The sequence below is a fragment of the Sylvia atricapilla genome, chromosome 1, assembly GCF_009819655.1.
Source record: "Sylvia atricapilla isolate bSylAtr1 chromosome 1, bSylAtr1.pri, whole genome shotgun sequence".
NCBI classification, from domain to species: domain Eukaryota; kingdom Metazoa; phylum Chordata; class Aves; order Passeriformes; family Sylviidae; genus Sylvia; species Sylvia atricapilla.
Genome location: NC_089140.1, coordinates 15,284,408 through 15,299,071, shown reverse-complemented (window position 1 = coordinate 15,299,071; position 14,664 = coordinate 15,284,408). Strand labels below are relative to the sequence as shown.

At 46.1% G+C, this 14,664-nt stretch overlaps 1 protein-coding gene across 3 annotated transcripts in view; it reads left to right on the top strand.

Annotated features, from left to right (window-relative positions):
- The first annotated feature begins 390 nt into the window (after positions 1 to 390).
- The window catches only part of JCAD (junctional cadherin 5 associated), a 28,997-nt gene continuing 14,723 nt past the window's right edge, over positions 391 to 14,664 (top strand). For 2 of the 3 annotated variants that reach the window (XM_066315534.1, XM_066315516.1), the window contains exons 1-2: positions 391 to 476; positions 13,097 to 13,458. In XM_066315534.1, coding sequence (XP_066171631.1) covers positions 13,157 to 13,458 — 302 coding nt within the window. In that variant the 5' untranslated portion in view covers positions 391 to 476; positions 13,097 to 13,156. Of the gene's footprint in view, positions 477 to 8,113; positions 8,182 to 13,096; positions 13,459 to 14,664 lie in introns of those variants that run through there. The other variant, XM_066315525.1, reaches the window with a different exon arrangement.

The window sequence follows — 14,664 nt, the reverse complement described above, 5'->3', positions numbered from 1 at the left end:
CACCTCACAAACGCTTGAAAAACACGTTGAAGACAAGCCCTTTGGGCGCATGGTCGGGTGGCAGCAGGAACAGCAAGTTTTGGAAAGGTCTGCTCGTGTCCCTCTCCACCCTGGATAGACCCGCCCTCCCTTCTGCAGATTGTCCTCCTGTTGAGAAAGTTGATGTCGTTCATCTCAGCTGAGCCGTGAGTTGTGCTCAGCTGTGGAGAGATAGAGAGAAGTCAGGTTGAACTTTCCGGAGCACACCCGCCGCCCCCTGCACCGCCCGTGCCCCGCGGAGCGGCGGGCGGGCCGGGGCGGGCGGGGCGCGGAGAGCCGGGCGGGGCGCCGGGACCGTCCCTCCTTCCCTCCTCCATCCCTCCCTCCCTCGCTGCCGCCGCCCCGCCCGCCGCGGGCTCGGCGCCTCCCGCAGCCGCGGCCGCTGAGCGCGGCGGCCCCAGCCGCCACCCGCGGGTCGTGCGCGGCCGCCCGGAGCGGTGAGTCCCGAGGCTCGGGGCGGGGGCGGCGGGCAGCTGCGGGAGGCGGGGAGGGGAGGGGAAGGACGGCGGCGCTCGGAGGTGTCCCGGAGCGCACGGCGGTTCGCGGCAGTGGGGGTTCGTCACTCGGGTTCCCGTCCTTTGCACCTGCTCGTTCTTCTCTGGCCCCCGTGACCGCCGTCTGTGGCGGGGCTCTGCCGGCATCCCCCCGGGAGCTCGCCCCGAGCCGAGGTCCCGGGGAAGTTGCTCAGTGCCGCTCGCTGGAGCCCCTCTCCTTCATTCACCGGCGGTCCCCTGCGCCCGGGAGCGGGGCTCCGGCTGCGGCTCGGCGCCGGCTCTCACCCACCGAGAGGATGTGGCCCCAGGGTCTGGAACACCGAGTGCCGCCCCTCTTGGTGTTTATCTGTACTCCCATATTTACATAGTAGTCAAATGGCTCTTTGGGTTATTTTACTTTCTGGTGGTTGTTTTAAACCACGTCCTGCTGCAAAGGAGACAAAAACCCCAGCTGTTCTGTCAGAAGGAGATCTGTGCTGTTATGTCATTTCATAATTGCCTCAGAATTGCAAATCATGGCCTTAGTCTGCCACTGGATCTGTGCCAAAGAACTCTTGCATCTATAAAGGATGGGTGGTTGTTTGGGTTCTTATTCCTTTCTTTTTTTTTTTCTTTCTTTTTTTTTTTTTTTTTTTTTGTTTTTGAGAATAATGGCTTTTTATTGGCGTAGGCTCTACACATTAAGTTACTCCAGCCCATGTCTTTAAGTGAACACACGATGTAGTTGTTCTAAGTAGTCAGGCTGATTCACAGAGTCAAGACATTAAATCTTGGCTAGTGACAATGAGAATTGTGTCCTGCTGAAAAGTATTCAACTGCACTTCTTTGCGTGAGCTGAAGCAGTTTCTCATTGTTACTTCAGAAGTTCTGATTCTGCCCAGAATGGCTGTTGCTTTTTCTGGGTAACAGACACAAGGAAAATAGCAACCTTCCGGCTTCAAACTAAACAATATCAGATTAATGACAGAGAAGAGCTCTACAGATCAGAGATGCAGCCACTTGCAGAGCCTTAATTTGTGCCAGCACTTGGCTTGTAATCACAGAGGCTAGATCTGCCCTGCCCTGCTATGCTGCACAGTTCTACCATTCACCATGGTACCACTTGGAGGAAAAAGTGTGGTGCTGCCAGCTATTCCCTTTTCCAAGGACCCTTTGGGCAGCAGGAGCAGGAGGAAGCTGAGGCAGACTGCTGCCGTGGGGTAGAGAAGCTGGGCATGGCTGTGCCCCTCAAGGCATGGTCATCTCTAAGCTGCGCCACCATGGCACATTAGAATACCAACTAAAATACCAATTTAGTCTGTCATTTCAAAGGCTGGGCCCTTCTGCATCCTCCCTTCCTATGCTGATGTTCAGTATTTCTCCATGCTCCAACATGTATTTGCCAGCACTTGGAAAAGACGGATCTTTCAGGGTCTGCCAGGCTGTGTGTATCAACTGGCATATTACAGTACTATATTGTTCTTTAGATGCATAACTTCACTGGCCTCTTATGACCTAAAAAGCACACAAAAAATAAACAAGGGCATATTGTTCGGTGGGAAGGATGCAGAAAGTTCTAATACATTAGCTGTTAGTTAGGGAAACATTACTTTTAAGTGTTTCTCCTGATTGTCAGAAGAATGGCATGGCACATGTGAGCTTGTTTTTTGCCAAGCAAGCTCTATTTGGAAGGTGAGGCATTTCTAAACTTCTTGGTCACCTTGGAACTAGTTAGGAGTGCATAGCAAAGTCCTGCCCAAATCTTCTCCTCTAATTAATTTGGCCAGAGGCCATCCTAATTAACCTTGAGGGAGTTCAGGGGTGGGAGTGCTTGCTATGAAACAATTGTTCTCTTGTAATTTGCCGTTCACAATGTGTTGACCAAGCCATGAGCTGCATCTCTAAAATCCTCTGGGTCTCTTGCTGAAGCCATTACACCAGTTTATTTGGTTTTTTCAGATGTTGTTTTCTAATCTTTGAGTGGAAGGGTTATCTCGCTTTCTGCAACCTTGTTATTGTGCTTTGTTGCAAGGGCCAATGGACTTGGGCTTGCTGGGGAAACTTACTCACCAGTTCCAGCTGTGAAGGAAGGGGTTGGTCAGCCTTTCAGCATTCCTGATGCAATTGTTAAGGTCTCTGTGAACTGATGGCATCTTTTCACATCTACCTAGAAATAACCCTCAGTTCTTCTGGTACTGGCAGTGCCTGCAGGGAACAAAAAGCCGCATTAGCCTCTTTGCCTGTGAGTATTACAGTCAGGATATTAATGGAATTTGTCAGCCATAACTTGGACCATCTCAAATGGTGAGGCAAGGGAAAAAATCTGAGATAGCTGAAAAAAGGAAAAAAAAGTTAAAGGCTGGGTTATGCTATTTGAAACTGCTTGTAACACCCTCCAAGTCACTAAGAGAGTGATGAAAGGGGAAAAATGAGCAGCTGTTTCTGAAATTTCAGGATGGTCCATCTTTCCCCGTGTGATGATGACTGCTCACCTTATTGGTCCAGGGGGCTTATCTGTCCTTAGGAAGTGGGTCACCCTTCACCAGCTTGGGCTTACATTACCAGTGGGCAGCCTTGCCCAGCACACACAGTTCCTCAGCAGCACAGCATTGGTTGTGTGTAGCCTTCTCAAGCATGTGTCTAGCTTTTTTCTATGCTAATGCATAAAAGTGCCACTTTGGCATTTATTTTCTGGTAGAGCAAGGGGTCGGGGGGGAAATCCTGCTGAGACTACCAGTCAGGACACACAGATCCAAGAAAGAAAGATCAAAGACATCTGTAATACAGGAAGAAGCAGAGGGTCAGCCCGGAAAAGAGGGCATTTGATTATGTGTACAAGGGTAATATAAAAGGGATAACACACAGGAGAGGAGTGTCCAAAAATGAGTAAACAGATGTGTAAGACTATGCTGAGGATTTATTTACTCCAGAAGACACAATCCTTATCTCTTTGAAAGAAGAGAAGACCACACCAACCTTGGAGCATTTCTGCTCCCAGCCACATTTGTGAGCAGGAGAGTGTGTTTGTTTATGGATCCCTCCTCTGTGAGTCCTGGCCTGATGGGCCGGCCTGTCCTGCTGTGATTAGTAGGATGCTAATGTGTGTAATCCTTTTGATCACAGAGCCCAGGCTCTATAAGTCATGTCACTGTCACCTCAAAGAAGTTCAGCCATGTGATAGATCCCTTATTAAAAATTTTTGCTTTGAAAGGTTTAATACAGTTATTATTGAGAATTTTTTCTTTTTTTTTTTTTTTTTTTTTTTTTTTTTTTTTTTTTTTTTTTTTTTTTTTTTTTTTTTCTTTATCCTGTACTGATGGAGAGCTTTTCTTTAAAAAAAATGCAAAAAATAATACTTATTCATGAACTCCTAGTGTGGGAGTAGCTTATTAGGACTTTGCCCATAGGTGTTTTAGGTGGGATGATTAGCCCATAATATCTTGATTTTAAGACGTGAGCAACAAATGTGATTCCCTGCACTTCATTCCACCGGAGAGGACTGCTCCATACAAAACTGTAAACAGCTGGAAACTGTAAAACTGTTTCCAAAAATGGAAACATTCACCTGAGCCCTAAAAAATATCCTCTTCTGCAGTACCTTTTTGGGAGGCAAAGAGTTGACTAATTAATGTAATTTATGTCACAGAAGTACTATTTTGCTCTCCTGTTGTGACAGACAAAAGCTGTCGTTTGAGGAAATACACCGTATGCTGCCAATTGTGCTCCAGATATAACCAGTCCTTACACCAGAGTGTCAGTGAGTGCTCTTTAACAATTGCTTCTTCTCTGAAAAAAATCTGGGCCAATTTTAGTGGACTGATGTGCTGGTCTCTCATTAGTGAAAGCAAGCTGGTGAAAACCAGCTAATACAAACAGTGCTATCTGTGCATGCCTGGACATATCCTCTCTCTCTGTCATGCATTTACATTTATTTGTAAATAAATTGCTCAAGAGCCTCAGCCTCAGAGTCAGACTTGTACCAGTCCACGGCAAATTTAAAAATCAAACTTATTTCAGGTACCAACTCTCATCCGTGCACAATTGGACATGTTTTTCAGCATTGTGTGAACCCAATGCTCAGACACCCACATTACTTTAAAAAAAATATATCTCCCTCTTTACCATTTTTTCTTGGCAAATGTGAGAAAACAGAGTGTGAAACCATTTGGGGTATCATTTGGGTCTATGATACCCCAAACGGCAGCACCTGAGGAGCAGCCATCACTCATCGAGATCTGCCCCAGGAGATGCTGTGCACTCTCTCTGATGCCATGGTGGGTTTGCGGATGCATCTGTACCAGTGAGATACAAGACAGGAATAACTACCTTCTGAGAGTTAAATAAACTGTTGGAGGCTTGTTCCTCTCATCTTCCCCACTTCCTAATTTTATTGGAGACACATTGTATCATTAATTTGTTCTCTGGCACAGTGCCTCCAGGATTTCAGTGAGGTGTTTTTGCTCAAAGAATGCAAGAGAGGATGTGAGCTGAATCTCTGTTACAGAAAAAATGTGAACTCTGATGCCTGCAGGTAATGAGAGTTGAACACAAAATTTCACGTATTTCTTTTTAATTTCTTTGAGGTGAATGGGAGGGACTGGCCTGGGAAGACATGCAGAGCCAACATAAAGTTGGCTTATCTTCCAGCAATGACTTTGGCATGTCTTCCTCTAGTGTAGTCTGCAGAGATGATTATGCATGTAGCACTAGTGGCTTTGAAACCTTCAGTACAGCATTAACTGTAATGGGAACTTTCTTGAAGCTTTGCCTGGTGTGTATCCATGATGTGATAAGAGTCCTTTGGTCAGGACCCCATTCTGGTGCCTCTGCTCATCTGTTGCCTCGTCTCTGCTCAGGAGCCTTCAACCCATAGTGTGTGTTCTGTGTCTGAGCCTCCCTGTCCCTCCCATCCCTGGAGGAGAAGAAAAGTTTATTTTTCTACCCCTGTGCCAGACCTGCCCCCCCTTAGCACCTTCCTCACTCTTCCCTGCAATGCAGAGATGTCAGGAAAGGAGGGTGCAAGGAGAGTTGTAGCAGGGGGGCTGGGGATGGAGCGGAAAGTCACATTGTATTTGAGGTGAAGTGGCTATTTGTAACACTGAGAGACTTTTACCAAAGAGTTTTGATTTTCTTGGGAATTTGTGGGACATGCCAACAAAACAATAAATTTTGGAGGGGGAAGGTAGAGGAAGAATATGAAAAAGTTCAGTTTCCATCCCAAATCCCTTGTTTCTGAGGCAGGATTGTTTCATCTGCCCCAATTCTGATAGATATTCATTCAGTCTGTTCCTGAAAACCTGTATTGATTCACAGCCTGCCAGCATAAACAGTGGATAACTATCATTATGGCTAGATAGCTCCTCCTAATATCTAATCTAAATCACCCTTGCTGCCTCCTAAGTCAGTCCCTTGGTTATCCACATCTGCAGGGAGTAGGACAAGATTATTGCAGCCTTTTAGTAGTCTGACATTTTTAAAACTTGTAACTATCTCTCATTCCCTCACTCTCATTCCTCTATGCTTTTACCAACTAAACAAGTCTTGTACTCTCTTCTCTAGGGGTCACACTTGGCTAAATTTTTTGTCATTCCTGTGAGCATTTTGCTTGAAGTAGGACCCAAACTGGATATAGGACTAAGAGGAGTAAAGAGCCTGATGTGTGATGCTCCTCTTGATATATCTCCAAGCTTATTCACATGTGTGTACCAAGCCCTGCACTGCTCTAATCATGAAGCCATAGAATTGTTAAGGTTTGAAAAGGTCTCCAAGATCATTGAGTTAAATTATGTCTTTCCCTCTTTGTGACTCTAGCCCCAGAGACTCTTTTGCTGTGCTGCTCCATTTTGTACTTTTGCATGACATCCTTCTTCTTCAACATGTTTTTTTACACCTGCCTGTATTGAATCTCAGTCATTCATTTCCGACTGGGTCTCTGATTTATGAAGATTTTATTCTAATTTTAATGTCTGAAAATGCTCACAGCATTCCCTAGAGATTTGTAATTGTAATCTTACTCCTTATTTACAAGCCATTAATGGAAATACTGAATAGACCAAGACCCCCAGGCACAACCCTTACGTGTTTTTTCAGGTTGACATTGGACTTGCTACTGTTCCTTGAGTACAGATTTGAAGCATTTGTATGCCTGCCCACAGTAAATTATACCTCAATTGTATTCACCTTGTTTGCATATAAGACTATCACATGCATTCATCAAAGCTTTCCTCATTCCAACGTGTGACTTCTACTGTTTTTTCCTCCCCAGTCACTATGCTCCCAGCTCCATCAAAGAGGAAAGTTAAATAGATTAGGCTTAATTTGTTCTTGACAAGTCTGTATTTTCTGTTTTCTCATGACTTTATCATGATGCAGCTGCAGTGCAAGGCAGCGAGCAGGGAGATGGAAACTCTTCTTGGGTTGCACACTTGCTCCCTCCTGCTCCATGATAATCAAGACTTGTTATAAGTATTTACAAGGGAATTGAATAATAATTTGTCTGATATGATATCAAAGCAAGGCTGTTTGGTCTATGATACCCCAGATCTGTCTCCTTCCCCCTTTTGTTTGAAGTTAGATAATATGTTTGCCCTTCATTCATCCTTTGAGGATTTCTAGAAGGTATTTACTCATGGCTTTCAGGCAGCCTTGACTAGTTCCCTTCTCCTTCCTTACTCCTAGCCTATGCTCAATTAAGTCCCACCAAGTGGGATACATCCAACTTGCATGAATGTTCTCCAATCTCTTTCTCCTGTGTTCTAGAGTATCTTTGCATTTGATCATAGTGAACACTGTTGTTGAAGGCTCTTCAAACACATTAATTTTATCTTCCTGATGGAGCGTGTGTCTACAAGTCAGTGGATGTGGTGCTGATTGTTTCCATAGCACAGGGCAGGGGCATGGCATTCTGGGGTGGCTGCATGCACAGCACCATTGCAGCCTGCTGGTTACAGTCCCATCTGACTTTATTGTCCTGCAAAAATTAAATTAGCAAGGTAAAAGCCTTGTTTAATGTGCTTTTGATAGTGTATTTTATACGCACTCATGCAAAGCCAGAGTGAGAAAACAGGAACAATTAAAATGTCCAAAGCCTTAGATAGTCTCCTGGGATATAGCTCAGGGTTATATTTAGACAGAGCAAGTAGCACCATCTAGTATTAAAACAACCATAAGAACCTGTTTTCCATTGCTCTAGTCTGTCAGGCTTTTATCACTTGATCTGAGACTTTCAGGTTGCGTCTCTCTTTCAGGGTAGGTTTATTTTAATATTGTCAGCTAAACCAATTCAACCATTTCCAAGAAAAACTAGAGAGGAGGAGAGAAGGAATGTTGTTTTGCCCACATTAGAAAGGGGAAAGAAAATAAATCCTCCAGCTTTTTGATGGAGAGCTGCAGTGCCATCAGGCTCAGGAACAGGATCTGTGGTGACAAGGCTTGAAGACATCAGTGCGTGTTCTTGGCAGACTCATCTCTGTTTCAAATTATTGATTTTCTGAAGACTTTCCTCCCCATCCACCAACATGCCCGAGCAGCCACTGGTGACCCAGCCCTGTGCTCATGCCCTCGCTGCTCCAAGGGTTGTGCCAGCAGAGCTGTGTAGCCCTGGCCCAGGGCTGTGCTGCTGGAGTGGGATTATCCCTGTAATGACAGCTCCTGCTTCTTCCAGGTGCAGGTGAGATGGGGTCTCAAATCTGGAGCAGAGAGCAGGCACAGAGGCGCTTCTGCTGGAAGTGTAGACAGGACAGTAGGTGTTTGTCAGGAGGGGAAGGAGGAAATTGGGGTGATGGATGCAAGCTGAGGACTTGTTGAGCAGAAGCTGTGAGGGGTGCAGGAGGAAGGATGGGCTGACTGCCACAGTTGTGGGCTGTGAGAAGAGTGGCTCAACTGGTGGGACCAGGAGACAGGAGGGCAGAGAAAAGATCCTGGAGCAGAGGGGGAGGACAGCAGGAAGGATTGGTGAGTGTGGCAAGGGGGAAATGAAGGCACTGGGTACATGGTGGTGAGGAGTTAACAGGGATGGGGGAATATGCGGCTTCCTGGACAAAAAATGTTGAATTAGATGGGTGGAGGGATGGAGGAAAGCACAGCGCATAAATTACTGCAACCATTTTTTTGGCTCATCACATGTCTTCACTGTGTGGACAGCTATTTGCCACACTTGTGTTCATGTGCAGAGGCACTGGGTTCTTGCAGCAGTTGCTTTGGATGTACCTAGCTCACTTTTAAAGCTGAGTCCTTCAAAAAATCAGGTTGTAAGCACTTCAGACTGGGTGCCTAGAGTGGAGAGGATTGTTTTTGCTTTAGTCTGCATAAATATTCTGTCTGGCACATGTCTGATATGAAATGGGGATAATGTCACCCAGACGTGAGTAAAGATAAGCTAGTTTAATGTGTGACCCATCTAGATAATACACTTTGTAATTCAGATGCCTGTTAGTAACTTTATCTTCAGAGCAGTGTTTGAATAGCTGCTCAGGAAGAACTACCAGAGACAGCCCAGGAAGAGCTACTATCACCTAGCCTGCACACCAATTGAGGTTGGAGTCCTGAATTCAGTAGCCTCAAGTCATGTAATTAGAGACTGCAGCAAATTATATGTCCATGCAGGGTGCCTTGATTTTGGCAATTCTTGATGTTGTATGCTTCATATTGCAGTATGAACCGTGTTCCTTTGGTATTTTCTTTTCTTGGAAGTTGTACAAAATCATTTACATTATTGTTATAAACAGTTTTGCAGAGGTGGGCAGGGCAAATCATGTGCCCAAGAAGGACTTAAGGGGTTGTATTCAGCCAGTTAAAGGGTTACCACCTTCCCCTACATTTCAAGTAGCAGACAGCAGGAGAGATGTTATAGAGGGCAGCCAGGACCAAATCCTCTATCACTTCTGCTCTCCTACCCAATATGTGGCTGCTGTGCCAGGACAGTCTCTGGAACTTGGGCTAAAAGGAAGGAGCCTGCCAAGGGGCTGCTCAGAGCACCATGAAGGGAGCATTCAATGCCATGCAAGTCAGAGCATGGAGGTAAGACTTGCTTCTGCCATTGCTGCCAATGTTGGCATTCATCATCACTGGTACTGGTCATCATACAGATGGTGGCGGTACCTCCCCCAAAGTAATAAGGCTTGGGAACCCCTGACACTGAAAAAAAGCTACAGACAAAAGCAGGTCATAAATAGAAAACAATGTGTTTCCCCCACTGAGAATGAGTTCCAGAAGCAGCTCAGAGGAAACTAGCACCAAGTTTCTTCAGGGTGTTTCTCAGGAGTGCTTAGGGCTTTTCTCAGGGCGGAGGTGAGATTGTGCTCATGGATGGAGCGCCCCAAGGTGAGATGCTCTGATGACGTTTCCATCTGGTGATCCCATTGTGTCCTGCTTGCTCAGGCTGTGGGTGTCCATTGTGTCTGTCTGCATGGGGGCTGATGCTGATTTCCGCCGTTCACGCTTGTTTCTTTGCATCTGAGAGTGCTGTTGAGAAGTTTCCAGAGAAAAGCTTGGCCCTTGTTCCCAGTGTAATGCAGAGTTGTACCGGCTGCTGGGGACAAGTCGGAAACACTGGCAAGATAGCAGGCATCCTCAGGAAGCAAACCCTATCAGAGAGCACTGATGTCATTGGCAAACAAAACATATGAGGGCTGGAAAAACAAACTGTTTTGCAACGTTGTTGATCTTCCCTCAAATTAGAAGCTCTGCACAGCCTTTACTCTGCGGTCCAGTCTGACAGATTATTTACATGGCAATGCTGCAGCTATGGTTTTGTTACTCCTGCCAATCCAATTCCTTTGATTTTATTTTTTAGGCTTATTTATCTAAGGGAGGGTGGGGTGAGTGTCCCAGAGCTCTAGCCAGATTCAGAAAGCTGGCCAGCATCCTTGCAGATGATGGGTGCTGACATGGTTGATGTCCTGCAAGCTTTGATCAGGCAGGACTTCCGGCTTCCCTGTCCCTGATCAGGTCCAGTGCAGGAGATGCTGCTTCCCCACGACTTCTGCACAGCCCTCTGAGGCTGTGTCCCAGCAATGTCCCAACTAGTGGCCAGCTGCCACCAGTGCTACTGGCTCCTTGGAGCTTGTGGCATTAGCATGGAGCAGGATTCTCCCCCTTGGTTGTTCCCATTGCAATGTGGTGATGGGCATAGTGATGGCATCCTTCTCCCGGATGGGCCTCCCCACCACACATAACACCATGGGGTTTCCCCTTCTACACATAGTGAGTTTGCAGAGCAGGAAGAGACAGTCATACCAGTTCCACATGGCACACTTCCACTTACTGCTCCTCGCCACTGGTGCCAAAAGAAGGATCAGAGTAAACCTCATATGCTGGAGGTTTCTTACCCACGCACCTTTGCCTCTCTGATGGCTGCAGCGGGCAGCAGAGAGAAGGTTAAACTGTTCTCCAAGGCTGCCTGATAATGTCAGGAAAAGCACAGTTCTTCCTTGCACCTGTGAGTGCTTCCATGGGCTTTCTGCTGTTTATGGTAGTCACATTGGATCTTTCTCCTGTTAGAAGCTGAACAGCTCTAGCAGCCAGCTGTTCCCTTTGCTCTGCTCATACCTGGCTCCTTGCACAGTCTGGGCAGGGGGTGGATGGAAAATCAGCTTTTTAGGTCAGCATTCAAAAATAACCCACAAAGCCTTCCCTTCCTTCTATGAGAAAAGGGTCCCACTCCTGCCTGCTTTCTGCCTGCTTGTACTTACTGCTGGCTCACCTACTCAGAGCTCTTACTGGGAATTTGGAGTTCTGTTCTAGCAGAGACTAATATCTTCAGCACAGAGCTTTATTTCTCTGTATTTAAAGGGTGTGTAGTGTTACATGTGTGAAACGGGAGGAGATTCATTAAGTTCTAGGGACAAACCGGTTTAGGTGTTCAGGAGTCTCAAAGGCTGAAAAACCACTTTTGTGGTGTTTCAGGTTAAATTGTGGCTCTGCATAAAAATTGTGCCAGTTTTTGTACAGTGTGAGCTCTCCTTGGGTGAGTGCTGTGGCCACTGTGGGCAGCGCAGTGCAGAGGTGGCTGGAGGGTCCCTGGATGCCTGGGAGCTGCACACCAGGCTGGCCCAGAGCAGCTGGCCAGACTGGCTCCACAGCTGGCACAGCATTCAGGAGTCAAGGTGGGACAGAAAATGGACAGGGCACTGGAAAAAGTGGCCCAATACATAGAGTGCCGCAGCACAGAAACTGGTTTATGTAGCACACCAACCTGTCCACTTCTGTGTATATGTAGCCCAAGAGATTTATACTAATAAACATGCAACTGCTGTCTCAGTAGTTGCTCCATTTCAAATAAATCCTTGTGAACAGTTATGAACAGACTTCTCCCTTTCTTCATGCCCAAGAAGAGTATTAGAGACCAGTGTATTAAATGCATTTTTGTGTCGTGATCTTTACAGAGACAGTCTCCTTTTAAGCAGCTGCCAATGCAGGGCTCATGATCCTCAGGTGGACCTGCTATTACTAAGGACACGCAGTACTCACTAGATATGTTAAATCTTCATGCAGGGAAAATAACCTTGTGCTTTATATTTTACAAAAATCTATTTCTGTGTGTTTTATCTTTTAAAACCTTTTAAAAATTTCTTTCTTTTGGTAACACCATTCAAACAGGGAGGAATGTATCAGGATGAGTCTATTGTTTTGTACAACCTTCAGAACAGAACATTACCTTCCACACATTTTAAAACTCTGAATGAATGGTTATTCTATAATTGCCATAATAAGCTGTGAGAGTGGTATAGACAATAGAGACTGTTTTCAGCCAACTAAGTCAGTTTGCTGGGTCTTTGCTCTAGTCAGTGCAGAATAGAGGGCTGTCACTGGGGAAGAAAAATCTTGACCATCCGGTGTCTTGCAGATCCTTGAGATACAATACACATGGGCATCATGAGTCATGTTGCACAATGGAAATGTGCCGTAAAAACATACTTGCAATCTTGGGTTTTGCATTATTCTAGCTGAGGACTGCAGCAGGCCAATGCAGGGGGAAAAGAAAGTAATCTGTAAAAAGGACTGTTTAGCTGGGGTATTGCATATTACCTGGGTTTCTCATGTGGTTGCATAATTCGTTTTTGTTCTTATGCATATTTTGTCCTTGTTCATGTGAACATCTTTTTTAATTGGAATATGCAGAGCTGTAGGGAGAGGCTTATTGCTCTGTAATCCACCCCCTTCTCCTGCATCAACTTAAAAGATGATACAGAGCACACCTTTCCATGACTGGAGAAAAATAGTTTTCTAAGAAAATGCCTGCTCAGTTTGTGGGCTTACCTCCAGTGCAAAGTTTTTATTTTGAGATCACATTAGTGAAGTCTGAAAGCTGCAATCACCAGTGAATTCTTGAGTGAAAGGGACTGAGTCAGCAGCAGCAGCACAGCATCTGCTGCTTGGCTGAGTGCAGGGAGGTGTATTGTCTAGGGAAGGACAGCACATGATTCATCAGCATCTGCATGCACTTTGCTTTGTCTATTATATTAAGAGGGTGAAACACTGAGTGCAGGAGATGAGACTTTTAGCTTCAGTAGACTACTGGCTGATCAAAGGTATCTTTCCTTGTCTAAAGTAGCCTTCTGCTTGTTTTTGGTTATGTTTTGTAGTGATGGATCCAGCTGGAAAGAGCTTTCTGATGGCACAGCTGTGAGTGAAACCAGCACAACATGTTCAGTGTTGAAGATCTCCTGATTTCTCATGGATACAAATTGTCAAAAAATCCCCCTGTTTCATATGAGAACAGATATGATGGATACCGGCATGAAATCAAGGGGAACAGATCTGCTCAGAGAACAGCACTGAACGGGATTGAAGCAGAATCCAGAGCTGGGGCCTACAGCAAGAAACCTCTGGTGAAAACCAGCTCAAGCAGCACTGAAAGCAGCCATGGGAGCCAAGGGAGGCAAGCAGGTCCTGGTTACCACCATGACCTTCAGGGTTTGTCCACTTTTCATACTTCAGAAGGGGGGTAAGTTTCAGCATCATGCCATGGCTTTGCTTTCTCTTTCTTTTGGTCTTGACAGATAACTAATCATGATGCTAACTCTTAACACCATCTTCCTGTGATCCTTTCCTGCTCCCATTCTAGTAACCATTTCTGTTCACTGGATGCCCACATCCAGTGACACATCCATTCACCTTCAGCTAGAGAAAGGCCTTTGGGAATAATAGGACATGGCTGAGTGTGGGAAAATACATTTTACTAATGTGGTCTGTATGAGAGGCCTTTCTAATGGACTTAGGAAAGCTTAGCTGTAGCACAGAGGACAGAAAAGGAGGGAAAAAAAGGGGGAAAAGGTCTTCCTCTTCTTCAGTTTTAAAACTGCACTCAGCTTCTTCTGCCACTTACACACCCAGGTTTTACTGTAGATTCAGCCACATGCAGCTCTTGATGGGTGTTCCTACATGCACTGCGGACTTGCTTGGTCTCTTAAGGCTGCCCTTGTGGAGTAAGCATGAGAAGGTGCCTGGCTCTTTTAAAGCAGCTCCAAGCCAGTGGAAGCCCTTGTTGTCACTCCATAAAATGTGCTTGTACAGCCACGGTTTGCTCAGCACGGAGTACGTGCGCGGCGGGGCTGGGGCCGGCTGGGCAGGAAGAGCTGTGTGTACACACCGGCGCTCGGCCATTGTTCTGCAGCTATTTGAGGCTGCAGATGGACAAAGGAAAGGGGCTCGAGCAGGACTGGAAGCCAGCCCAAGTATGATGATGGTTTACAAGGAAAAGCCCCTTCCTCCTGCTGAGTGGGCTTGAAACTGAAAGCAGGGCAAAACACTGTCGCCTTGGGAGCTTGTCCTCTTACAAAGACCTTCAGTAACACGTGGCAAAGCCATATGTCCCCTTACTCCTGGGCTCGTCTGCTCTTTCCCTTCACATCTTTTCCCCTTGCAAGTCTGTTCGCCTGGAGCAGGAATGGCTTCTGGTTGCCAGTTAGGATAATGGGCAGGAAGAGATGTGAGCCCTCTAAAGCAGTCATAGGACAGCAAGTCCTGGTGGAGGTCTCCAGGTGGAACCATCCATTCTAGAGAAGGAAGGACAGAACACAGATGTAAAGGTAATTGGGGGGATCCTTTCTGGTGTGTTTTGGACAAAGTAAACTGGACAGCAACAAAAGTGAGGAAATATAAACTGGATGAAAGGGAAAAAGGTTTTGAAGCAGGAGAAGAGAGCATGCAG